Below are 27,955 nucleotides of genomic sequence, written 5' to 3'. Positions count from 1 at the left end.
CTTTCTTTTTATTTATTTATTCTAAAGGCAGAGTTAATTGAGGGAGCAATGGAGGGAGCTCTTCACTCCTCAGATGGTCGCAACGCCCAGGGTGGGACCAGGAGCCAGGAGCTTCATCCAGGTCTCCATGTGAGTAGTAAGGGCCCAAGCTCTTGGGCCATAAATAAGTAAATATTTTTAAAGAAAGACTTACTTATTTATTTGAAAGACAGAGTTACAGAGAGGCAGAGGCAGAGAGAAAGAGGTCACTCCCCAAATGGTCGCAATGGCCAGAGCTGGGCTGATACGGAGCCAGGATCCTGGAGCTTCTTCCAGGTCTCCCACGTGGGTGCAGGGGCCCAAGGACTTGGGCCATCTTCTACTGCTTTCCCAGGCCACAGCAGGGAGCTGGATTGAAATAGAAGCAGCTGGGACTCAAACTGGCACCCATATGGGATGCGGGTGCCGCAGGTGGTGGCTTTACCTGCTACACCACAGCACCAGCCTCTTGATATTGTTTATTTTAAAAGAATATTTATTGAATTTACTTGAAAACAATGATGTTTTCTTTTTAAAATGTTTTTTAAAGATTTATTTATTTACATACTCGAAAGGCAGAGTGACACACAGAGAGAGAAAGAGAACAAGAGAGAAAATGGTCTTCCATCTGCTGGTACATTCCCCAAGTGTTTGCAATGGCTGGGGCTGGTCCAGGCCAAAGCCAGGAGCCAGGAACACCATCCTGGTCTCCAACTTGGGCCATCATACCCTGCACAAGCCCCTGAGCCGTCATCCACTACTTTCCTGGGCACGTTAGCAGGAAACTGGATCAGAAGCAGAGCGGCCAGGACTTGAAATGGAGTCACAATGTGGGAGGCTGGCATCACAAGCAGTGGCTTAATCCACCATGCCCCGTGTCACCCCAGGACATTGCAGAGGCTGAAGTAAGGTGCAGGACTGACAGCAGGACTTACTTACAGTGAGGGGGTGAGTCTACAAGGAGCGATGTTTGCCGTGAGGAGGCCGGAGAGCTGCCCAAAAGGAGAGAGCCAGCACGCAGGCGGGGGCTTGACCCGCTTTGCCACAGTGCTGGCCCACTCTCTCCTTAGAGCCGTGACTGCTGGGTAGGTGTTGGGCGCAGTGCTTGAGAGGCCCACATCCAACAACAGGCTTGGGTCCTGGCTACTCTGCTGCAGATCCAGCAGAGGATGAATCAAGTACTTGGGTCCCTGCCATCCACTGGGGAGATCTGCATTGAGTTCTGGGCTCCTGGCTTCAGCTTGGTCCAACCAGGCATTTGGGGAGTGAATTGGGTAGATGGAAGATCTCTGTCCCCCTCTCTGGCTCTCTGCCTTTCAAACAAATAAAAAGATCATTAAAAATAATAATAATAAAGCCATTGTGGGCCCCACTCCCATGGCCTCATCTAACCCTACTTGCTTCCCAAGGCACCACCTCCAAACACCATAGACATATGAATTCGCGGATAAGATTTCCAACAGACAAGTTTTCGGGGGGACATATTCAGATGACAGCAATAACTTTTTTTTTTTTTTTTTTTTTTTTTTACAGGCAGAGTGCACAGTGAGAGAGAGAGACAGAGAGAAAGGTCTTCCTTTGCCGTTGGTTCACCCTCCAATGGCCGCCGCGGCCGGCACACTGCGACCGGCGCACCATGCTGATCCGAAGCCAGGAGCCAGGTACTTCTCCTGGTCTCCCATGGGGTGTAGGGCCCAAGGACTTGGGCCATCCTCCACTGCACTCCCGGGCCACAGCAGAGAGCTGGCCTGGAAGAGGGGCAACCAGGACAGAATCTGGCACCCCGACCGGGATTAGAACCCGGTGTGCTGGCGCCGCAAGGCGGAAGATTAGCCTAGTGAGCCACGGCACCGGCCAGCAATAACTTTCTGTGTAAAGAAATACTAGCCTAGGGGCCAATGCCTTGGCATAGGGGATAAAGCCACCTCCAGCAGTGCCGGCATCTCATATGGGCACGTTTTGAGTTCTAGCCACTCCACTTCCAATCCAGCTCCCTGTTAATGTGCCTGGGAAAGCAGTGGAAGACGGCCCAAGTGCTTGGGCCCCTGCACCCATGTGGGAGACCAGGAAGAAGCTCCTGGCTCTTGGTTTCAATCTGGCCCAGCTGCAGCTGTTGTGGCCATTTGGGGAGTAAGCTGGCAGAAGGGAGATTCTCTCTCTCTCTCTCTCTCTCTCTCTCTCTCTCTCTCTCTCTCTCTCCCCCTCTCTCTCTGTAACTGTGCCTTTCAAATAAATCTCTTTTAAAAAAAGAAAGAAAGGGGCCGGTGCTGTGGCATAGCAGGTAAAGCCGCCGCCTGCAGTGCCGGCATCCCATATGGGCACCAGTTCAAGTCCCAGCTGCTCCACTTCCCATCCAGCTCTCTGCTATGGCCTGGGAAAGCGTAGAAGATGGTCCAAGGCCTTGGGGCCCTACATCCACATGGGAGACCCAGAAGAAGCTCCTGGCTCCTGGCTTTGGATCAGTGCAGCTCCAGCCGTTGTGGCCATCTGGGGAGTGAACCAGCAGATGGAAGATGATCTCCCTCGCTCCCTCCCTCCCTCTCTCTCTCTCTCTGCCTCTCTTCTTTCTTTGTGTAACTCTGACTTTCAAATGAATAAATAAATCTTTAAAAAAAAATCCTATACAAAGGAACAGAGATTCAGAAAGTTAAAGTCACAAAGTTAGTAAATGCGGAACCGAGGCCAGAATGTGTGCTCTGATTTCTAGGCTAGGACATCTTTCTCTTTTTTTTTCTTTAAGATTTATTTTTTTACTTGAAAAAGGCATTTAAAGTCTTTAAAAATATCAAATTTATTTTATGAATATATATATATTAAAATGTGAGAAAAAAATGATATGAGAGGCAGAGAGACACACACAAATATAGAGACAGAGAGGGAGCCCTGTTTATAATCTATAGAATGTAAAATTGTTTACAAAGTCATTTCACCTCTTTGATTTCATGATACTACTTCTTACGCTGTTATCTTGAATGGTAGCCGTAATAAATACTATCATAAATTGTTCATTGATTAGGACTAGTCGGCACAGAGTGTAGGGGAAAGAACGGAGATCTCTCTGGCACCACAGGAAGAGCTGAGTACCACACCCAGGCTATGAAAGAAGTAACCAAGGGGATTAGACATAAAAAGACGAATCCGTGTAGCCCAACATCTTGGTGGTTCAACTGGGAATGTGAAGCGGAAGTTGGATCTATACCAAAGAATCAAAACCAGAATGACCCTTGGGGGAATAAAGAGGAGTGAGTAGCGTGAAAGGCAAAGCTTCGGGAACACACTGCAGAGGTGATGTGCTCACCAGGTAGGGTAAGAGCACAAGGGAGCTTTGGATTTTGGTATGGAAAAAAAAAAAAAAACAAAACGAATTCCTCAAAGGCAACAGAATATAATATGTTATTTGCAGTCTTCAGCATAAACTGTGGAAAACTAACTTGCTCTTCTCCTACAACTTTTTTTTTTTAAAGATTTATTTATTTATTTGAAAGTCAGAGTTACACAGAGAGAGGAGAGGTAGAGAGAGAGACAGAGAGAGGTCTTCCATCCATTGGTTCACTCCCCAGTTGGCAGCATGGCCAGAGCTGAGCCAATACGAAGCCAGAAGCCAGGAGCTTCTTCCAGGACTCGCACGCGGGTGCAGGAGCTTAAGGACTTGGACCATCTTCCACTGCTTTCCTGGGCTACAGCAGAGAGCTGGATTGAAAGTGGAGCAGCCGGGACTTGAACTGGCACCCATAGGGGATGCCGGCACTGCAGGCAGCAGCTTTACCCACTATGCCACAGTGCTGGCTCCATGTATTCCTTCGAATTACATGGTGCTATGGTCTGCCTGTGGCTGGTTCTCCCGAACTCATGCTAAAGCTGACTCCCTAAAGTCATTTAGGAGACAGAAACTCAACTATGGCACTTAGGGCACAGCCCCCAAGATTAATCCTGCTGCTTTACCAGCTGAGGGACAGTCACAGACACACTCCCCGTCTCTTGCCACATGATGCTCCACACCACCCTGGGACCCTACCAGAAGGAGGCCAGATCAGGCCCCGAGACCTTGGACTTCCAAGCTGGGAACCAAAACAAACCTCTTGTCTTTAGAGGTAGTCTGCCTCAGGTGTTTTCTTACAGTAATGATAAACAGACAGTCCACAGTATCGATAGGGCAACTGGCTGAGAAAAAGGAGAGAGATGGCCAGCGCCGCGGCTCAATAGGCTAATCCTCCGCCTGTGGCACCGGCACACCGGGTTCTAGTCCCGGTCGGGGCGCCAGCCCCATATAAAAGTCTTTGTGTGACTGGCCCCTACTCCCAGATTCACGGCTTCTTTGTTGACCAGGGAGATGGCACTAGACCCAGCAAGGCAGCATCTCAGACATGTGGAAAGAGATGTTTCGATCCCTAAAATACTGAGAGAAAAGGCCAGAGAGAGCCAGGGGCTGACACTGATACAGCAGGTAAAGCAACTGCCTGCCATGCTGGCATCCCATATGGATGCTGGTTCAAGTCCTGGCTGCTCCACTTCCGATCCAGCACCCTTCTAATGGCCTGAGGAAAGTGGCAGAAGATGACCCAAGTGCTTGGGCCCCTGGCACCCGCATGGGAGGCCCAGAAAAGGCTCCTGGTTCCTGGCTTCAGTCCGGCCCAGCACTGGCCATTGCAGCCACTTGGGGAGTGAACCAGCAGATGGAAGAGCACTGTCTTCCTCTCTTAACTCTGCCTTTCAGATAAATAAAATAAATCTTTTTAAAATTATCAAATGTTACAAGGACTCTGAAATCCTTATAGTAAAATGTCAGAAAGAAAATTCTCCATTGAAAAAATGTCTGCTTATCATAATGAATCCCCTTTGCACAGCTGCCAGGCCTCTCCGGGGTGGTGGGCTGCCCCCATTGCACCTCCCTGCCCACAAGGTTTCTGAGTTCCAGTTTCTCCATATCCTTGCCAATATTTGCTTTCTTTAAGATTTATTTTATTTATATGAAAGGCAGAGTTACAGGGAGAGAGAGAGAGTCGTCCATCTGCTGGTTCACTCCCCAAATGGCTGCAACTACCAGTTAGGAGCCAGAAGTTTCTTCTGGGTCTCCCACATAGGTGCAGGGGCCCAAGGACTTGACCATCTTCCACTCCTTCCCAGGTACATTAGCAGAGAGCTGGACTGGAAGTGGAGCAGCTGGGACTCGAACCAGTGCCCATATGGGATGCAGCACTGCAGGCCCGGGCTTTAACCCACTGTGCCAGAGCATCGCCCCTCCCCACTCTGACTTTTGAATCTAGACTTTCTAGTAGATATGAAGGAGAATTTCGTTCTACTTTTGATTTGCATCTCCCTAATGACTAATTATGTTGAGCATCTTTCCATGTGCCTATTAGCTTGTTGAACACCTTCCTTGGAGAAATACGTTTCACTCCTCTGCCTATTTTTAATTGGCCTATTTGGTTTATTACTGGGTTGTAAATACTTGTTACATATTCTGGGTACAAATCTCTTATCAGATACATGGTATGCAAATATTTTCTCCCAATTTTGGGTTGACTTACAGTCTGTGTGTGTGTTTTATTTGAGAGGCAGAGTTAGAGAGAGAGGAAGACAGACCCTCCATCTGCTGGCTCACTCCCCAGATGGCCACAATGGCCAGAACTGGGCTGGTCTGAAGCCAGGAGCCAGAAGCCAGAAGCCAGTAGCTTCCTCTGGGTCTCCCGTGTGGGCGCAGGGGACTTGGGCCATCCTCTGCTTTCTCTGGTGCACTACCAGGCACCTGGATCAGAAGTGGAGCAGCCAGGACACCAACCAGTGCCTATATGGGAAGCCAGCACCACAGGTAACGGCTTTACCTGCTACAACACAGCGCCAGCCCCCATTCAATTTTTGGAACTGTGTGGAGAGGCTATAATGAGCTAATTTACATACGCATTCCCTCAGACTTCTTATCATAAGAACACTTAAAATCTCTTGGCAATTTGCAAGAATGGATCTTTTGAACTGAGATCTGTACCATTTGACCACCGACTCTCCATAACCTTGCTCCCGGTCTCCTTCACGGGGCTCTTGGCAGCACCTCTCTTTAATTTTGGTAAGCCCTATTTACTTCTGTTGCTCAAATCCATTTAGGCCCTCCCCTTTTCTTCTAAGCTTTATAATTTTTATTCTTATATTTCAGGCTTTGATCCATTTTGTGATTTTTTGAAATAGTGTGAGCTAAGGGTCCATTCATTCTCTTGCACAATGCTATACCCTGTTCACTTATAATTTTTTCCTGTCGGATGATTTTAGCACTGTCGTAATCAGCTGATTTTATGTGAGGGTTTATTTCTGAACTCACAATTCTATGCCATTAATCTATGTCTACCCTTGTGCCAGTACCAGAGCCTTGATTACTGATGTTTTGTATTGTTGAAACCGGCTACTCTGTTCTAAAGACGGTTTTGAGGACCAGCAAGTTAAGCCACTGCCTGCAATGCTGACAACTCAAAGGGGCACCAGTTCAAGCACTGGCTGCTCCCCTTTTCAGCCAGCCCTTTGCACACCACCTGGCAAAAGTGCAGACGGCTCACATGCTTGGGCCCCTGCCGCCTACAGATCCACATGGAGCTCCTGGCTCCTGGTTTCAGCTTGGCCCAGACCTGGCTGTTGTTTGCAACGATTTAGGGACTGAACCAGCAGATGAAAAATCTGACTGTGCTTTTACAATAAATAAACCTTAAAAAAATGTTTTGGTGGGGGGTGGCATTCTGGTGCAGCAAATAAGCTTTCACCTGTGACTCCCTCCAGCATCCCACATGGCCGCTCCACTTGCGATCCAGTTCCCTATTGCCCCTGGGAAAGCAGCGGCAGATAGCCTGGGTACTTGAGTCCCTGCCATCCACACGGACTTGAGTTCCAGGCTCCTGGCTTCGGCCTTGTCCAGCCCTTGACAGTGTTGCTACCTGGAGAGTGAACCAGCAAATCAAAGAGCTTTCTCTCCCTCTCTGTAACTCTTTTAAATAAAGGTTGTATGAGGCTACTTTAGGACGCTTGTAATGATCTTATAATCAGCTTATCAGTGTCAAATCAAGTGGGACTGAGTAGGAATACAGTAAGTCTTTCAACCCAAGGATGTGGCTTTTTCCTCCCATCATTTTTATCTTCTTCCTTTTCAGCTTTTTTTGAGTTAGAATCAGCTTTTTTACACTCACCCGTCTAGTTATTTGAAAGTGCTTTTTACTCTGTGCTACACACTGGAAACAAATGTTTTAAATGCAAAACATTACACATCATTTTGTTGAAAGGTTAACTTTGTCAGGTTGCAAGTTTTGAGCTTCTTAGACTTGTTCCCTGCTATCCCTGAGTGTTACTATCAACTCAGCATAACCCTACAGGACAATTTTTGCTTCAACTTCTTAGGAATGCCTCTCCTGCAACTCCCCATTCATTTCAGCAGTCAGGATCTTTATTACCCCCTATGAACTCAACGGTCAATTCAGAATCCTGTACCACCAACTAGAAAACCACCATACTTCCAATCACCCGCTTGGTCAGGAAACACTTTGTTCCCTGTTAATGGCTGATGATTTGAGAATACTGTGTACTTGCTTACGTACATCTTCTACCTTACAGCCTTAATAAAAATTGTTTATGAAACTGTAACCTAGATCAAGGAACTTGCCAGATAATGCAGCTGTACATTTATATTGATGCTCTATTATGCCTCTAACCATTAGATCACTTTTACCTTGAGAGATCCAGGCTTCGAAAGCTGGAAATCAGAAAAAAATAAATTGAACCAAGACACTGGACAAGAGGCTCAGCATGAGCCTATACACACACCTCCAGGGGTTGGCAACACCAGCAGCCCACGTTGGTGCCAGTTCTAGGTGCTCCACTGATCTAGCTCTCTAATGCACCTGGCCAAGCAGTGGAAGATGGCCCAAGTGATCCAGCCTCGGCCTCCACCATGAGAAACCAGGTTAAGTTCCAAGCTCCTGCCGTTGGCCTGGCCCAACCCCTGCAGCTGCAGCCATTTGGAGGGTAAAAATATTTCCAATTCTTTCAGTAAATGAATAAATCTTAAAAAAAAAAAAAAAAAAATAGTGCTTTCTGAAACTGCAGTTTTACTAATGGGGCCCTGAAATTAAAGCCATCACACACTAACCTTTTAGATAGGTCTTTGGATAGGTGCAGCTCTGGCTAATTTTCAGAATAAAAATACCCATGGGCCAGGCCATGTGACGTACAGAATGCTATCATGCCCGAAAACCAATCAAGGATGGGCATGCAGATCATATGCTGATTTTCAGAATAAAAATCACTGTGGTCCAGGCCATGTGGCATAGCAGGTAAAGCTGCCACCTGCAGTGCCAGCATCCCATTTGGGTACCAGTTCAAGTCCTAGTTGCTCCACTTCCACTCCAGCTCTCTGCTGATGTGCCTGGGAAAGCAGCAGAGCATGGCCCAAGTCCTTGGGCCTCTGCACCCACATGGGAGACCCAGAAGCTCCAGGCTCCTGCCTGATTGGCCCAGCTCTAGTTGTTGCAGCCATTTGGAGTATGAGCCAGCAGATGGAGGACCACCCTATCTCTCTGCTTCTCTTTCAAATAAATAACCTTTATATATATATAAACATGTATATAGAGAGAGCGCTGAATAGTTTATATAAAACAATATCTATGTCACCCAATACGTTGAATGCACATGGAAAATTGTAGAAAAGTCCTACTTTAAAACAAAAATAAAATATAGACAAATTTTAAAATGTCTTTATTATTAATGGCAAGACGTTGTTCATTCCTCCTTGCATTCTTCCTCGCTGGTTTTCTGGACACAGCTCACCTGATCCTGCCAACTGAAGAACATGGTAGGATTACTGCCCCGAAAGATGTGAAACAGTGATTTATCAAGTTCTCAAATTTAACATTACTTAGCAGCACCAAGTGAACTTGGCACTAAAGAATATTAATCAGGGGACATAGTATTAATGGTGATTCACACACTAGTAGTGTTACTTTTATACCACCCAAGAACACCTCTGAAGTAAGGATTATTCAACTTACTTAGACCTTTTGTCAGTCTAACAATCCGTAGCTCTCCTTAAATTGGCTCCTGCTGTATGTTCGAGAAATTTCTTATCCACCTGTAATTATAACATATTTTCATTAAAAATAGGTTACACGTAAATAGCATATACATTCTACTGACATTAACAACGTTTTGTTCGGACATGGCTTCCAATCAGTGACTTCATTTATATTTTTTGCTATATAATGCTTAGAAAAACCTGGCCCACAAAAGGTTATCTCCTCTTAGATTTTCCTCTACTGTTTACTGCATTAAAAAATCTTGGGGCCAGTTTGTTTGTAAAAAAGAAAAAAAAAATAAAGAGTGGATAGTGAGAGAGAGAGACAGAGAGAAAGGTCTTCCTTTTGCTGTTGGTTCACCCTCCAATGGCCAGTGCAGCTGACGCACTGCAGCCGGCACACCGCACTGATCCGAAGCCAGGAGCCAGGTGCTTCTCCTGGTCTTCCATGAGGGTGCAGGGCCCAAGCACTCGGGCCATCCTCCACTGCACTCCCGGGCCATAACAGAGAGCTGGCCTGGAAGAGGGGCGACCGGGACCAGAACCTGGTGTGCCGGTGCTGCAGGCAGAGGATTAGCCTAGTGAGTCGTGGCACCGGCCTTGGGGCCAGTATTGTGGCATATAGCAATCTGCATGAGCGCAGGTTCAAATCCTGGCTGCTCTGCTTCTGAGCTACTTCCCTACACACTTACAAAAGCAGCTGAAGATGGACAGCACAAATACTTGGGGCCCTGGAACCCATATGGGAGACCTGGATGGAGCTCTTGATTTCCACCTGGACCTCCACTGGCTATTGCAGCCATGTCTTTTTCTGTTTCTCTCCCTCCTAACCCATCCTTCTGCCTTTCAAATAACTAAATCTTCAAAAATAAATCTTATGGGGATTTTTTTCTAGGTCTAAAATACAATTTACAGTACTGGAAAAAAATAGTCATTCCCATTAACATGAGCTTTCTTTTCAGTACCTTTTAAACATTCTTGTACCTATTTACCTTTTAAACTGTGTACCTTTTATAGCAGTCCTGACATTTCTGTAATAAATTTCCCACTTACTTTCACATTGACACCAATTTTCGAATCAAAAATTATGAGATACCATCTTAGGAGAGCTAACAACCTCAACAATCAAGTTTCACCTCATGCAGCCAAATCCAATTAGGTTTACTATTAGACAGTAGATAAATCAAAGTCCAATAGAGGTTTAAGACTTATTTTAAGGAAACTTACTTCAAGTGAATGATCCTCCAGTATCAGCCAACATCAATCATTCTCACCTAAAGAATAATAAGAAAAAGTTAATATAGAAGACACGGGTATGAAATAAAGGCTTGAAAATGCTAGTTAACTTCAAAATTTAAAGAGTAAAAATTCCAGAGACAAAGATTGGGGATAAGTTACAGCTTAAAAAAAAATTAGGAAGAAACTTCATGGGGAAAAACAAAAATCTAAAAGTATTCTTACATAAAGTAGGAAGTAGACACCTTGAGTTAGAAAGAAAACTTTCTTTAAAATGCAAATCCTAACTCCTTTTCACCAGTCTGAGCACAATGAAGTTTGACTGCAACCCAAAATATACTATCCCTTATGTGAAGGTATGTGACAACGGTCACCTTACCAAATGAGTTTATCAGCTCTTTTCATCCAGAAGCACATACCCTGCTCCCCATTCAAGTATGTCTTCTGTTCTCAGGTGGGCTGACCACCTTTAGCAGGAGTCTTTCGAGTGCACCCTACCCCTTCCCACAGTACACAACACTGCAGTGGTTACCCTGCAATCCTGTAAAGTGCCTTGTTCAGTCCTCACTGAATTTTAAGTTAGGGCAGGGAAGCTATGCCTTACTGGGACAGCAAGGAACTCAAGGGAGAAGACATCCATTCACCTTCGCTATATGCCTGGCAGGGCCACAGAGCACAAAAACAGATTAACCTTAATTCAAGTTCAGGTTTTTCTTCCTTCCTGTATCATTACAGCCACAGGTACACCAAATAGTTCCCTGTTGCACATGTACCATCCATAAGGGATACTATATCGTTTTGCATTCTTCCCCCATTCTCCAGATTATACCTAACCTGTTCTACAACCAGCCCCCTTTCACCCTCAAAAAAAAAAATCTCTTCAGCACTGGTGTTCAAAAGCAACATTTTTATGGTTGATGGTTACCAGCAACTGTGAAATTTCCACAGTTGAGTCTTAAAAATTGCCAATCATTATCTAGCAGCAATGACAGATGATTAGGAGCAGTCAAATCCTCTGAATTCTTTCCCTAATAGGCAGCCGTTTGAGAACTGCACTAGCTGACAGCACTGAAACATTATCAGCTAAAGCCAAAACCAATAAAGGCCCAGAACAAGCATCCTGGCTCTCTAAAAACCTGTCCAAAATCATTAAGGGAAAGGCAGTAAATGCAGGACTGTGATCATGTCACTGCAGCTGACAATGATTAACAATAAGAGACATGCAACCCCCATTAAGGTTTAAAGTCCAAAACTAGTCACACGCATCTCTCTATTGGGGAAAAGTGAACTATGCATTCTTTGTAGGTTTGTAGCCTTCTGTGAAGAGTACCCATTGCATTTCTTTCATCTTTCAGAAAGCACCGGTATCTGTTCCAAGGGCCTAACAGTACGAAAATACATTCTGGCATCACACCTCTGATCTCAGACTGTTGTCATTATGAAATTTTAGTTTGGTTTGCAAGAACAAAATTATGAAATACAATGCAAGCACCTCGGTATAGCGTTACTACTGAAACCCACTTAATTCCCAGCTTTTTGACTGAGTGCTTAAAAAAAACCCACTGCACTAAAATTCACAATTTGAAACTGCATACAAATTAGTAAGAATCGACTTAAGTCACAGGTTTCTCATTCTAAAGTGCAAAAGTCTAATCATCGTGAAGCAGAAAAAAGCTAAAGCAAAATTAATCCCCATCCCAATGATGTTCCTGAAGTCCGTATGTCATTCAAGTGCATTCTATGAAAATTGTTACTGCTGAGAAATTAAACCTGAGCTTTTATTTCTGGACACCAATCACTAAACTGGTAGCAAGCACTGGCCACCAACTTAAAGGATTATGACACAGGAACCCATCGGGGTCCTGTGCAGTTTAGGGATGCATTCATCGCTAACACTGAGCATTATGTTTGATCTACATTTTCTTACTTGTATGGAGGAGCTGAGCTAGTCACAGTTTTTGCTTGACTGGACTACACATAATTACAAATCTGCCCCCACCCTGAGAACTGCTTGCCAAAGAGCAAGCTAATTTTCTTAATACAATGAAAAAAGAGTCTCATAGTCACGTATGGAATGTTTCACCGGCATTTATGCAAAGGAAGCCAAACTTTCCAGTTACAGAGCAGAGAGTGTTGTAGATGAAAGCGGTTTCTCATGCATGCTAGCTCAAAACCAGTTCAGAGACCAAAAGTTCCAAGTTGAACTGCGGTCTGGAACAATACTTGATGCAAAGCTTAAGTCCTAAGCAACAAAGAAGGTGCTTTTGAAGACTTTTCTCTTGTAATGAAACATTTTGGACTATCATCACATCCCTAAAGCTGAGGGAGCCAAATTCAAAAGGCTACTCTGAACATATGCAGTCATCCTACAGAATACGACGAAGTCTTAGGATTGGGAATGATTCCCAACATGTTCAACTGTAGGCAAGTCACTGTTCCACACCATTTTCCCCCAGGTTTAGAGTATAGAAGAGACCAATCACATAACTTCAACTAGTCACATTAGGTTCCCATCTAGGCCCAAGTTAGTAACGAAGGTGTTACCATGGAGTTCATGTTTTTAAGAAACTTTCAATCACATTACAAAAGCAAAAACAGACTGTACCTTTACTCTTGATTCACTCACTTGCAGAATAATTACCAAGTTTGCATACTGAAATTACTGATATTGCCAACCTATGGGCAGGTCAGTTTGCTGTAACAGAGACTAACCATCGCATGTGCTGAATAGAGTCCGTGTCAAGGTGCTAAGATTTAGCACTCCAGTTCCCAAGTATGATTTGGTTCCCTTTCCCCCAGCACCACTGATGTGTTCCATTTTATTGTCAGTTACAATGCAACTAAAGAAAACCACACAACTGAGTCAGAGATACCAAAGAATCAAGTTTGCACTTTTTATCTGAGAACTGCAACAGCACTGAATTCTGCCTGACAAATTACGGTTCTAACCCCAAACCCACGCAGTTTTGATATAAGCTACTAACTTTACCATACATGTGTTAGGTGCTGCACTGTAATTTCATTGTCAGAAGTGTGATGTCAGAATGCCCACGGAATAAAAGTACATAGCAAGTCACCAAGTTAGATTATATTGCTTGTTACCTACCTGTATGCAGTCGGCAATGAGAATCTTGGAGCAAGCAGGAATACTACATCCGGGTCCTAATGTCCATTGCCATTTGCGGTACTACGTTCCTCACAGTTACGCACTGCAGAAATGCTGGCTAAATGCAGTTATGTAGCAGGCCACTACTTTAATAGTGCATAGTTGCAGTCCAAGAACACCAGAAAACATTCCACCACGACTTAGTGGCTTGCCCAAGAAAAGCCAAGTATCTAAATTTTTATCTGCCATAATATGCTACTTATAAAATTGCACAGGCGTAACATTACAGTTTCCCAAATTGTTATCTGTTTGTATTAGTGATCTAATACATCTATCAGGAGTGGTGGGGTTTACAGTACTTCATAAGGCTGATAATGTTCCGAGAAGACAGGATTATGGTTTTACTAAGTAATGTGAGCCAATGGGTTAAGCTTACAGGTTATCTATTAAATGAATACACTGGGGTTTTAGAGAATGCAGTTTATAGATTAGGAGAAACGTTTTAAAAAAAACAAATGTTCCTCTTAAAACTATGAGAGAAAAGGAGAAGAGGAAATGGGGGCAGGAAGCTTCTTAAAATGAGAAAAATGGCTAATATACTTCAAAATCATTACCTTCCCTCTCCCACCCAAGTTTCATTATCAACTTTCAGGAAACTACTTATTTTAAGATGACTTAAGTTCACATTAGGCTAAAATCTAGCATATATATTGCAAGACTTACTGAAAGTCTGAGTCACTTACAACCCTTGGTACACTGCTGTTCCAGTGATGGAAAGTCAAATGTCAGTTGATACTAAGCAACATTACTTGCTAAACAACGTTTAGCAATTAATTCTACAGCCCACAGCAAGGGTATCAAAAGCCACAACTTTCAGGAGATAATCCATTAGCATCCTTCACCACTCTTCAAAGGTACAGTACTACCAAAAACTTAATTTAGGGGGTCTGTGCCAGCATCCCTTATAAAGAAAGGCATGTAATCTGAAAAATAAACTGAAACATTAATTTTATAGGCAGATTTTCCCACTTTCCCACCAGCCCCCGCCCACACACATTCACGTTTACCCTTTGTGGGTGTCCCATGAACACCCCTTATTTTCTTGGCATCAGTAGAGTCCCTGCTGTACAATTCAACCAAATTGTAACGGACTCCTTTTAAATCAAGTCCCTTCTTTCCGTACAGAGAAATCTTATATTTATCACCAATTAACAACTTTGATTCAGGGTAAAACTTCCTCATTAACTCGATTATGGTAGAACTACCCCTACCCACTTCCAGTGTGCTAGTGAATAGATTCCCTCCCTTAATCAGCACACCGTGTACCTGTCAATTATACAACAGAATTTGGTGACATGCTTTCATGCTCCACTGGTGTTTTAACTTGTACTATCCCATTTCCAATGTGGAAAGGGTTCAGTTTTCCAACAATAGGTCTCCTTATGTACTGAGGCACGATACTAAACTTCAGCATGTTTAAAAGTTTGATTTAGAATTTTTCTTTTGCCAATTAGCACCCAAGAATAGAGGTAAAAAGGAAGACACATTCCATAGTCAAAGTACCATAATGTACAGATTTGAATGGAATAATAACTAAGAACAAAGCCAACCATTCAATTTCTTTACCTACTGTTAGAAAGTTGTTTCTCTAACATATTTACACTGGGAAATCAGCTCCCATTGTACTAATAAACAGTAAACCATCTATAATATTGAGTCAAAGTCTCTTGTTCTAATGAAAGGAGATTCAATGAAGTTGACAATTAACTGACAACACCATCGAAACATTCCATAACTTTATGGTGGGAGAAAGGAATATCTGTACTGTATCTGTACTGTGTAGCATGAACAATTCTTGCTACATTAAAAGCAAACTATGTAAAAACAGATTAACAAATTTATAATAAGAATGGTTATCTGCAGCCCTATTCATTATTAACATCACCACTAGCTCTCAGAAAAGAGAACCAATAGATTTTTATAGTCCTACAGATTTTGCCCAACAGAAGTAGCACAAGGAGGTGTAAAAGAGTATAAATAAATGTGTAAATAGCTAACTCTAGGGTAACTAAACTTTCTTGCTTTCAAGTTGTTTTTCAGACTATATCCCATCTTTATAAATCACTTGAAGTAATACATGAAAAGGCTTCATGTTTAACAATCTTTAATTCAAATGTAAAACTTCCAATACAAGCCATTTGTAGGGCTTGGGATTTGTTGTTCCTTTAAAAACAAGAATGGGGAAATGCAACAAAATGATCTTTCCACTTTTTAAAAACTTTCAAGGAAGGGATAGATCATAGGGCCATGAAAGATCCATTTAACCAAACCCAGTTTCTCCCCTACCAATAGTCTTAAACCCATTCCACAATCTTAATTACATATTCCTGAATGAAAAGATTTACAGTTCAGCTTTGCTTACATAACCATTGAAAAATACTTAGCACCAAAGCTTGCTTCCTGTAATGCCAAAGAAATCATGAAACTACTTCAGTATTCGTTTCTTTTTAAAACAAGGGGGCAGTTATTTGTAGAAGGCAGTAGTTAGCCTCCAGGTACACTTCCCAGAAATGGCATAAGCCACTCAAAGGTCTAGACGCTCTCATGCTTTCAAAGTGAACTTAACTTCTTAGCCTAATGTGCATAGAAGCATGAATGGCAAAGTTGAAGATCAATATCATAACTATTTTTTCTATTTATTTGAAGCACAGTAAAAAAAAAATTGGTACACTTTGGAAATTCAGTGGCACAGGTACACTGCCGTAACTTGAGGGACATTATACAGTTAAAAAAAAAAAACCAAAAACAAAACATTAAAAAGGAAATAGAAAGGAAAAAAATTTTTCTCCTGTTTCAAACACTGCATTACATAATTTTACCTGCCCAAACAGACCATTTACAAATATTCGGTCAATAAACTGCTAACATCCATAAAAAGGTAGCTTTCTTACTAAAATGCAAGAATTTAAAAGATCGGTATCTAAACAAGAAGACAAAAACAAATGGAATGAAAGCCTAAATATCACATCTAAAATCGGGGCTTTTTGTTGGGGCCTTCATACTCTTCTCTCCCTCTACCATATCCTGCTGGAGTTCCAGGCCCCATTCCTCTAGGACCCTGTCCACCCACAGGCCCCGCACCTCCCTGCCCAAAGCGCTCAGTACGCTATTGGAACAGTAATTAACAGTTCATTATATGTAGTTGATGTCCATGTGTGTTAAGTAAATATTTTAGAAGGTTCCGTAGTCAACGTTCGTCGATACAATCACCAATGAGTCGATCCACAGGTACCGGGAACATAGAAAGGAAAAAAGGGTAATTTGAAAATTAGTTTACGATAATACATGCCTTGTGGTATGTTCCCACTTGAGCCATTCTCATACACCTGTTTCAAAGAATAGATCACCTTCCCTGTAGTGCTAAAAAATTTAAGAATTAGTGCAGATGTGAAAATCCATTCCAAAATGACTTCTAAGAAATTTCACATCAGATTAACCCACTGAGAAGCTTGCAAAAATCACTTTCAAGGTCTGAACAGAAAATTAATCTCCAAGTAAGCCTAACAAGCCCAGTAAGACAGATCCAATTCACTCAATGAAGTGACAAAGACCTACTCACCAGTTAGTGGCATGTGCTGCATAAGAAACCTTGTGCTTTTCAAGATCTTAAGACACATCTGCTAAGTTGCAGAAATCTTAAAAGGTTGAAAGTTTTAACAAAATGCTACCGGACTACAAAAAGAAAAAGCATAAAGACTAAAAGATTTAGTCACTTAACCGGCACAGTTTAACTTGATCAAAAAAACTTGTGTTGCCATATTCTCACAGGGATACCACTTCAGAGCCAGCACTAATAACCGGAGCCAATTACATTCACAGAACTATTCTGTGATATTGCAAACTGACTGAACATACAGCCCACCTTCAAAGCAACCCAAATTTTCCCTTGGGTCTTTGCAAAGTGCACTGACACTGCTACAATTCCATGTTTTGGGTGCCTCCCAAACAGTGGTAAGACTAAGCGCAAGTGACTGCAATAAAGCAGTGACTTCATTATTCCATCTAATTATAGGTACCTTTAGACTTGAAACAGAAACAGCAGAACCCTATAGGAATGAATACAAGCCCAGAAGGCTATATTGGTTTTTGAATTCCATTTAAAATAGACTAGTTACTGAGAATACTTCTCCAAAGAGAAACTATAAAACTACAATAGGGATTAATTATTCCTACATATTATTTTGGCATGTTTTAGAAAATACTATTAATTACTGGACAGGCTAAACCTCAATCCTTTATTTTTAAAACTTAAAACCTCTAGGGTTTGTACAGTGTACTTTATGTAAAAAGGTTATTTTGGAGGTTTCATGATTGTGTTATAATAGCTGAGAACCCAGGTGCTAGCTACCTAGAATAAAGAACTTTAACTGTAGGAACATGACGTCAAATCAGATTTTACAAATTTGATAAAGAACAATCTGTCTTTAGGAAAGATATAAACTCAATTTTTAGCCACATATTTTAAAAATTCAATTTGAAGAAAGCTAATAGCACTACATTTAACCCAGCCATTTTAAAATTCTAGCTTAAATTCAAGAAGCCATAGGTGGATTTTAAATAGGTGAGGCCCCATACTATCTCCTTACATTTCTATTTATAAAATCTTACGAGCTACACACTGCAGCTCCACTTTTTGCCAAAAGCCTGTAGGTGAACTAATCAAATTCAAGGCAGCTTTAAAAATGCACTCAAAACCCACCAAAATTCAGTACTGAAGATTTGTAAAGCCTTAATGCAGCCACTCACACCAATTCACTTTATTGTCCTACAGCATCTACCAGGCTATCTGTACAGCTAAAACATGATAGCATCAAGAAGGTTCAGATCAAATGCACACAATTAGTATGCTTGAAATCATTCACTTTTGCTATCTTGTAGCAAAATAGAGATGTCAGGTTTTTTTAGAAGATGTTATCTACGGACAGGCCCAACAGGCAGAAAACGACGAGTCAAAACACTACACAATTCCCTAACGGGATAGAAGCCACACCAAATAGAGGTCAGAGTCCTACATATGTCACTGCAACATGTCTAAACCTACAAGCTGCAAGTCTGATTCCTACCTATGGCAAATACCAACTTAAAAGAATGAGTTTGCCACTTGATTACTCTCACTTGGGTGTAGAATAATCAGATACATTATCTAACATCTAGATTTAGGTTTGCCATGCACTGAAGTTCAAGAGTGCACAAGCAATATAGTGGAAAGCACCTCAATCTACTTATTGCCAACGATAACTCCACACACTAACAGCATCGACTCCTCTGTGGTCACCGTTATCTTTTAGGTCACCACACATTGAGTTCTCCTATGTTGCCAAAGTATTCCTCAGCATTACAAATTTACATGTGATAGGGGGAACTAAAAGAGGTCCAGTCAAAACCTATTTTAAAAAAAAAACAAACACACACACATAAGTTGTGAAAAGAAGAATTTCCTTTGTACTACGTCCAACAGGATACATTACCATGTCACTTCCCATCATGGAACCACTCATGGTTGCTGGTGGAACTCCAGGGTTAGCTTCATAACCTATGCCACCACCACCACCTAGAGGTGGAAATTTCTGGCCTCCTGAACCATAGGGATCTGGGAAACAAAAATGGTGGTTACATCTCCACCAGAATACATCTTTCAACAGCTACTGTTAATTGAATTTCCACGCTTACCTCCCATGTTCATTGCTCCTCCACCTCCCATTCTCATGTCTCTTTCTCTCTAAAACAAACAAAAAAGTCCTTTCATACATCTATACTTAGTTAGCTCCAAAAGACATTTTTTCCATCATCCAGGGTATCTTTAAAACTAGCATTATAAACTCAAATATCAAAAACACCTATAAAACTTTTCCCTATCCATGAAATCTTGTGATGCATACAAATAAAAATCATGGCAGTCACAAACACATCTTTAAAAAAAATGAACAGCAGATGGGAATTTGGTCTGGCCTTTAAGCCACTGGCTGGGACATCTGCATTCCAGACGGGAGTGCCTGGGTGAGATCCAGCTTCCTGCTAATGTGCAGCCTGGGAGGCAGCAAGTGGTGGGGTCCCTCTCACCCAAGTGAGAGATGGATTTAGTTCCTGGCTCCTGGGCTTCAGCATGGCCCAACCCAGGTCGATGCAGGCATTTGGGGAGTAAACCAGTTGATGGGATCTGTCTCTCAAAAAATAAAAGTTTAAAAAGATAAGTTCATCTTGGTAGAAAAATTTTTTGAAATACATGTATAGTTTTTGCATAATGCTCATTTACCGAAAACTTTTTGGAGTACTTTTGTATTTAATTGTACAAAAACTTCCTTCCAGGTACCTACAAGTCCTGTAGCAACTCCAATTAAATAGCAATAATTGACTTACTGGATCCATGTAGCCCATACGACTGTAACTTTCCTCCCTTTGGCGTCTCATTTGTTCTTCCATCTCACGTTGACGAATCATCATCTCTTCCTCCCTTCTACGTCGTTCTTCCTCTTGCCTAGAAATGTTCATGAGGTTTATAAACCAATGTATCCTCCACATCTTTCAATATTTAATTTAAAGAAAGCTAACAGTTTGCCTAGGAACCTTAAAAAGTCTAATAAGTTAGGACAACAAAGAAAACAGAAAACAGAAGCCTATAATCTAGGAGCGTAAGACACATTCTCTGGCAAGAAAATAGGCTTTATTAATGAAAATCTTCCCTCTATTTCACTGTTCAGGGGTACTGAAAAAAGCTCATGGAAATGTTGTAAGCTGAAATCCATACTTCATTTTTTTCATGATGCACACTTTCATAAGCCTTTCTGAATAATCCTCACATGGATTTGAAAAATGTTTTGTACTAATCTTTTACTCCCAAAATGGACATACCAGCTGGGACTGGGCCAGCCAAACTCCATCTGGGTCTACCACATGGGTGGCAGGGACTCAAGCACTTGGGCCATCCTCTACTGCTTTCCTACTCAGCCCATTAGCAGAGAGCTGGATCAGAAGTGGAGCAGCCAGGGACTTCAACCAGTGCTTACGTGGGATGCAGCATCAGTCAGTGGTTTAACCAGCTGTGCCACAACACCAGCCCCAGAACTTTAATCCATTTATTCCATTTCCCACGAATTTAAACCAGGAATGGGCCTAAAAGATGCCTAAATTCCTAGGCAGAAGCTGGGAGCTGGTAACACAAGCTCCCACATGGATGATAGAAACCCAATTAATCGTGCCATCACTACTGCCTCCCATGTCGTGCAATGGAAGGCACTGGCAGGAAGCTGGAGATGGGAGCCAAAGCCAGGTATTGACCCTGAGCTCAAGTACCAACACAAAGGATGTAGGCATCTTAACTGCTAGGTCAAACATCTATCCCTCCGTGAACTTTTAAAGTACCTTCGTAAATGTTAAACCAACAAGTATCTAACCTGTGTACTTCATCTGACTCACCTCCAAGAACTGAAAACATTTTTTCTAAATGTTGGAGTATGTCAGAAGAGTGAAGGCTCAGATTAACAAAACTTTACCTCAACTGCATTTCTTTACGTTTCTGCATTTCTTGATTGTGAAGTTCTTCCATACGTCTTAATTCTTCCTGACGTCTCATTAGATCTAAACATCAAAAAATATTATTTTGGCTCCACATAAATAAGACTCTCATAAGTTCAAAAACCAAATTCACAGAGGATTTTTACCTTGGCGCAAAAGATTTGCCTGATGTTCATGATAGGCATCTTCCATTTCACTTTCCAATTTATCTTTTGCATCCTTCATATTTTTTTCAACTTGTTCCCTCTGCTGTTTCTCCATTTCATCCAAAGACTTCCATCGCTGAGAGTATTCATATTCAAACGTGCCATGCTGAGCAAAGCGTGGAGGAGTTTCTCTCTCCCTGAAAATAGATGAAGTTTTAAACATGAACCAATTTGTGGATGCACACCAGGAACACTAAATTTCTCTAAAAACAATGTTCTTCATGGACTAACATTCATAAGGAGTATAAACCACCAAGAATCACCACTGTACATAGAACACAGAATGAGACGAATCAATGTATCTCACATGGGATCTCAGATTCTATTTCACTGTACAGGGGTACTGAAAAAAGCTCATGGAAATGTAGTAAGCTGAAATCCATACTTCATTCCCTGTTGTCAATTGCCTCTTGATTGATACCGCTCATTTAGAAAAGGGCTTATTTAGGTATTAACACTCAACTCCGATTTCCCCAAGTTGTACCAATTATTAAGGAGACAATCAGGATGTAAAATCAACATCGTTAGAAAAAAAAGCACAAGGCTCCGAAGTAATGACAAATCAAACAATTACTGATCTGATTAGCAGACTTCTCACATTTACTGAAATGTTGTTGTACCCCCAAATTACATGAGAACCAGGATTCCATGTTAATATAACCACCTCTTAAAGTATTTGAATGGCAGCTTCAAAATCTGACTTTCTGAACCACATCAAAGGATAATCCATTATCAAATAATCCTATAGCTTTTAAGCAAGATTGGAAAATTACAGCAAATTTTTTACACTTAAAAGTTTACTCAAGCTTACTTTTGATACATCGGATTCTTCTGTGCAAGCTTCTCAGGAAGACCATCTTCATCATCTAACTGTTCGAGTGGTTCCACAATGACTGGACGAGGAGTTCTAGTAACAAAACAATCCCATCTTACTGCACTGCAACCACCTCAAGCGAGTTAACAGAACTTAAAACATGAATAAGCACAAGACAACTTACGTTGTCAGTAAGAAAACACCTTCACTACATCGTTCAAATGCTTTTCTTGCTGCTGGTTTCGAAGCAAATTCAACAATGCCTTTCCCTGTAGATCTTCCTCTATCATCCACAATTACAACAGCCCTTTCAATAGGGCCAAACTGGCTAAAGGCTTCTTCCAACAGTTCATTGGAAACATATGGTGAAAGATTACGAACAGACAGGGCGGCAGCGTGGGTGGCAAAGCGAACTCGAAGCTGTCTACCCCTCATGGGCGTATCATCAAGTTCGGCTTTGGCGATTTCAGCCAAAGCTCTAGATTCCTGTAAATATTAGACACTCATGTTAATGACTGCCAAAACCAGCTGGTGGCCAGTCTCAAACTGTCACAGGCCCAATTTCCACTCCCATCTACCATTATCTTTAGGGAGCCCTCCCGACACAACCCCACCCCCTTTTTCTTAGGCAGCAACAATTACACCTGTGGCAGGTGAGAGGAAAAGACCAGCTTTATCTTTCCCGGTTAAAAAACCAAACCATCAGCATTAGCCACCGCAGAAAACCACACCCCTACCACTTGTTAACGCTGACCAAAACACTCACAAGTTTAATAAATCCGAATCCTTTGCCTTTGTTGATAAAAACTTCTCCTGGTTCTCCGTATTTAGCAAATAACCTTTTGAATTCATCCTCTGTGATATCAGCAGGTAGATTTCCCACAAACAACCGACAGCGCTGTGTGTAAGTTTTCTCTCCAGGTCTCCTCAACAGAGACAAGTTGGCTTTAAACCCCTAATAAAACAGGGAGGAAATTCTCAGACACCACGTCGGAAAATCAGAAACGAATGCCTATTTCCCCAACACTGGACATTTTAATTATCCCAAAATACATCAAGATGAGGTTTAAGGTCAAAAATGAGGCTCTCCTACATTTGGCAAATTTCCAACGTAATCATAGCCTACGAAAGTCGCGATCTGCCACTCCTGAAAACGCACACACCCACCCGAATGGACTCTCGGCCCCTCCTATCGAGTTCCTAACAGGCAAGAACTGGGAATCAACTACTAAATAGCAAAAAAAGCTCACAACCGCCCAATCTCGTCCCCGCCCACCCGGCTGGCGAGATCTGCACGGCGCGACCCTCCCCAGCCCCACGCCTCCCCTCCGGGTCTTCCCCGCGGCTGCGCGCGTCCCCGCCAAGGCCGCTCCGCTCGCCGTCTTCGCAGCAAGGCGGGCTGCCAGCCCCGGGCCCGGCGGCCCCGCCCCACAGCCGCGCGCACGCGCCCCTTCCGGCCGCCGACAAAATGGAGGCCGCGCGCGGGGCGGAGGGGAGGTGGGGGCCGCCGCCATCTTAGGGGACACTCACCTCCGAGTCCGAGATCTTCTCCTCGCTGCGGCCGCCGGGGCCCCCGGGCGGGGGCCCCTGGTGGTGCTGCTGGTGGTAGGGCGGGTGATGCTGGCGGCCCCCGCGAGGTTCCCCGCCGCCTCGGTGCGGCGGCTTCGGGTGGCCGCCGGGAGTGCTTAGGCCCGGGCCGCCGCCGGGCTTCGGCCCGCCAGGCATTTTGCCGCCTTTGGGCCCCCCTGGGCCCGGACCCTGCTTAGGCCCTGGACCCGGAACTGGGCCTCCTGCCGGGGGAGGCGGCGGGCCCCCGGCCTGGGGGGGAGTGGTCGGGACCCCGCTGCTCGGCGGCGCCGGCGGGGGCGCCCCCGGCGGGGCCGAGGTGACGGCGGGCGGCGGGGTCGGGGTGGGACCTGGCCCCGGAGGGGCCCCGGTGGTCGGCGGAGTGGCGGGCGGGGCCGAGCCTGTGGCCGGCGGCGCGCTGCCTACTCCGGGAGCAGGGCCGGGCCCCTGAGGAACGACAGGCTTGGCCGAGTCCTGCGGCGGCGGTGGCGGCGGCGGCTGCTGATGCGGCTGTGGATGCGGCGGCGGCTGATGCGGAGGCGGCTGCTGTGGAGGTGGCTGTTGCGGCGGCGGCTGCTGCTGCTGCTGGTGCGGAGGCGGCGGCGGGATCGGGGGCTTAGGGCCGCCCGGGCCGGGGCCCATTGGGCCACGGTTCTGATTGAGGCCCATGCCGGGCGGCGGGGAGCGGAAGTCATGGAGGCCGCCACGGCCTCCGCCTCCTCCGCGCCGGTGAAAGCCGCCACCGCCACCGCCGCGACTCCGGAACCGATCCCGAGACATTTCTGTGGTCAAGGGGCGGTCGAGGCAGAAGCGAAGAAGACGCGCAGGGAACGTGGAGGCCACCTTGCTTTTCACAAAATGGCGGATGACACAGGCGGCGCGCCGCCTTTGTCCTCTTCTTATATAGCCCAGGTTGGTATGGCCCCGCCTACTTCTCGATCGACAGCTGCAGTAGCCAATTACGGATACTGTATTGGATGACACAAAGTGACGAACCTATGATCTTTCCAATTGGCTCCCGGGTGAGAGGCGGGAGGAATGGAGAGGAGCTGAAGTTTCCAGTTGGCCAATGAGCGGAGAAGAAGTTGGCTGTCGTCCACTGTGATTTGCTGGGAGGAATTTGAATGGATATGCCGGAGCGACTTTGCCGTGAAAGCGAGTACCGAGGGCCCTAATCAGCTCCTGTGGAGAGATGCTGGGGGTCTTTTCTTTCTTGATTGCTCCTAGGAGCAGTTTGGTGCTATATTTGCCTAGATGTTCTCCGGTTCAGAGCTACAAACTGAGGGCTATTACGCAGGCTACCCAAAGCTGGGCCAAATTAGAGAAATAAAATCTTACCGATGTCAAACACTGAACACACCCTGATTTCATTTTGTAACGTAGAAATTCAGATTTGTTGTGGCGGCATAAACTTCGCGATACACTCAAGTGGGTGCATGTTTGTTCAAAAAGAATCCTGCTATGTGTGCATATACGGTAATAATTTACATACAAATCACGGAGAGCGATGGTATACATTTTTTAAATTTCACCACCCTGTAACACTTCCCGGATAAATTAAGGTCCTTAAAATTTGCAGTATTAAATTATCTGGGAGCAGGTATTTGGAGCAGTGGTAGAGATGACGCCTGGGATGCCCGCTTCCCTTATAGGAGTTGCTGTTCTCTTACAGGGTTTGAGTTCTGGCCCAGCTCCAGATTCCAGCTTTCTGCTAACACGTATCAGGGGAGGCAGCAGTGAGGGCGCAAGTGCTTGGATCCCTGCCACTCTCGTGGGAAATAGACTGATTTCCTAGCTCCTGACTTTGGCCCGTGCCAACCCTGACTTGCCGGGTTTTAGGGGAATGAACCAGGGGAAGGGAGATCTCTGTATCAGTCTCTTTCTCTCTGCCTTTCAAATAAATAAGAACAAATAAAATAATGTAAAATCTATATGGAATCCATCAGTGGAGTCCTTGCTTAAAAATCCCCAGCTTATGGGGCTGGCACTGTGGCATACCAGGTAAAGCTGCAGCCTTGCAATGCTGGCATCGCATATGGGTGTCAGTTCTAGTCCCCACTTCTCCACTAGTGACCCAGCTCTCTGCTAAAGCATGAGAAAGCTGTAGAATATGGCCCAAGTCCTTGGGCTCCTGCAACTGCATGGGAGACCCAGAAGAAGCTCCTGGCTCCTGGCTTCAGGTCGGCGCAGCTCCGGCCATTGCGGCCATCTCGGGAGTGAACCAGCGGGTGAGACTTCTCTCTGCCTCTGCTTCTCTGTAACTCTGCCTTTCGAATAAATAAGATAAATTTTTAAAAATATAAAAATCCGGATGGCGCTGCGGCTCACTAGGCTAATCCTCTGCCTGTGGCTCCGGCACCCCAGGTTCTAGTCCCGGTTGGGGTACCGGATTCTGTCCCGGTTGCTCCTCTTCCAGTCCAGCTCTCTGCTGTGGCCCGGGAAGGCAGTGGAGGATGGCCCAAGTGCTTGGGCCTTGCACCTGCATGGGAGACCAAGAGAAGCATCTGGCTCCTGGCTTTGGATCGGCACAGCGCGCCGGCTGCGGCAACCATTGGAGGGTGAACCAACAGAAAAGGAAGACCTTTCTCTCGTCTCTCTGTCACTAACTCTGCCTGTCAAAAAAATAAATAAAAATAAAAATCTTTAACTCCCTTGAAGTCCACTAGCCATATCTTTTAATACCCACTCTCCCAAGTTAGTGTCATCACAGATTTTTTGGTAGACCATTTCTCTGTCAACATGAGCTCAAGGCTTGTTGTCTTCCCTTCCACCTCTGCTTCTGTTCATCTTTCAACATTCATTTGGATTGTCCACCCACCACTGTCAGTGTCTCACCTCTAAAAAATCTTTCCTATTTTAGCCATCCACTGCTCCATAATTCCCCCGTCATGGTTGTGCTTGTGTTTGCTATTGCCAGTAACTACACTCGTCATCTGAAGTCTGGTTCAGGCAGCTCCCTCACTGATCATGCCTTTCCTCCTGGGTTTGATTCCAGGTTCTGACTCCTGACTCCGCCTTCCTGCTGATGCAAACCCTGGGAGGAAGCTCAAGCATTTGAGTTCCTGCCACTCACCTGGGAGACCAGGATTGAGTTGTTTCCTGGCTTCGGACTCAGCCCCTGTAGGATCACAGGATCAGTAAATAGATAAAAACAGTCACCCACGTCTCTCTCTCTCTCTCTCATACTCTTTCCCTGTCTGCTTCTCAAAATAACGTTTAGGGGCTGGCACTGTAGCATAGCAGGTAAAGCTGCCTGCAGTGCCGGGATCCCATATGGGTGCCAGTTCGAGTCCCGGCTGCTCCACTTCCAATCCCACTCCCTGCTACTGTTCCTGGGATAACAGTGGAGGGTGGCCCAAGTGCCTGAGCCCCTGTACACACAAAAGAGACCTAGAATAAGTTTCTGGCTCCTGGCTTCAAACTGACCCAACTCCAGCCATTGCATTGCAGCCATCTGGGGAATGAACCCACGGATAGGAGATTTCTCTCTGTCTCTCTGTCTCTCTGTCTCTCTCTCTCCCCCCCTCTCTCTCTGTAACTCTGGTAACTCTGACTTTCAAATAAATAAATACATTTTTCAAAAATATTTTTTAAAAATCCTCCAAACATTAAATGTATTATCAGTTCACTATTTGTTACACTCTTTTTGAAAATTTCTATTAATTTTCATTCTTTCTGTGAGAGACCAGGCTGAAGCCAGCATCCTGGAACCCCACCCAGGTCTCCCTGGGTTGCAGGGACCCAAGAACTTGGCCATCACCAGCTGCCTCTAAGGATGTGCATTAGCAGGGAGCTGGATTGGAAGCAGAGCAGTCAGAATTGTCGTCAAACACTCCTATATCAGTTGTGGGCATCCCAAGCAGTGACTTAAGTCACTGTGCTAAATGCCTTCACCTCTCAATTTTTTTTTAAATATTTATTTATTTGGGGCCTGTGCTGTGGCGAAGCCTGCAGTGCCAGCATCCCATATGGGCGCGAGTTCTAGTCCCTTCTGCTCCTCTTCCAATCCAGATCTCTGCTATGGCCTGGGATAGCACTAGAGGATGGCCCAAGTCCCTGGGCCCCTGCACCCTCGTGGAGGACCTGGAAAAACTCCTGGCTCCTGCCTTCGGATCAGCGCAGCTCTGGCTGTTGCAGCTAATTGAAGAGTGAACCAGCAATGGAAGACCCATCTCTGTGTCTCTGCCTCTCTCTGTAACTCTGTCTTATTTTTTTTTTTTAATTTTTTTATTTTTGACAGACAGAGTGGACAGTGAGAGAGAGACAGACAGAGAGAAAGGTCTTCCTTTGCCGTTGGTTCACCCTCCAATGGCCGCCACGGCCGGCATGCTACGGCCGGCGCACTGCACTGATCCGAAGCCAGGAGCCAGGTGCTTCTCCTGGTCTCCCATGCAGGT

General features: G+C 44.5%; 1 protein-coding gene across 2 annotated transcripts; it reads right to left on the bottom strand.

Moving 5' to 3' along the window:
• Positions 1-8,725: 8,725 nt before the first annotated feature.
• Positions 8,726-24,449, bottom strand: SFPQ (splicing factor proline and glutamine rich). 2 transcript variants are annotated; one of them, XM_008273701.4, is made up of 12 exons: positions 23,523-24,449; positions 22,759-22,947; positions 22,177-22,478; positions 21,990-22,085; positions 21,119-21,315; positions 20,951-21,035; positions 19,818-19,935; positions 19,131-19,179; positions 18,929-19,050; positions 10,286-16,566; positions 9,036-9,115; positions 8,726-8,827 (listed from the first exon to the last, which is right to left on the bottom strand). In XM_008273701.4, the coding sequence occupies exons 1-10, from the start codon at positions 24,336-24,338 to the stop codon at positions 16,429-16,431; spliced, it is 2,112 nt and encodes a 703-aa protein (XP_008271923.1). In that variant the 5' UTR covers positions 24,339-24,449; the 3' UTR covers positions 8,726-8,827; positions 9,036-9,115; positions 10,286-16,428. The 2 variants fall into 2 exon arrangements, with proteins under 2 accessions (XP_008271923.1, XP_069934877.1); XM_070078776.1 differs by having other exon boundaries at positions 10,286-10,332.
• Between the last annotated feature and the right edge of the window lie 3,506 nt (positions 24,450-27,955).

Source organism: Oryctolagus cuniculus, chromosome 7 (genome assembly GCF_964237555.1).
Source record: "Oryctolagus cuniculus chromosome 7, mOryCun1.1, whole genome shotgun sequence".
Classification (NCBI taxonomy): Eukaryota; Metazoa; Chordata; class Mammalia; order Lagomorpha; family Leporidae; genus Oryctolagus; species Oryctolagus cuniculus.
This window is presented reverse-complemented; position numbering and strand designations above follow the sequence as displayed.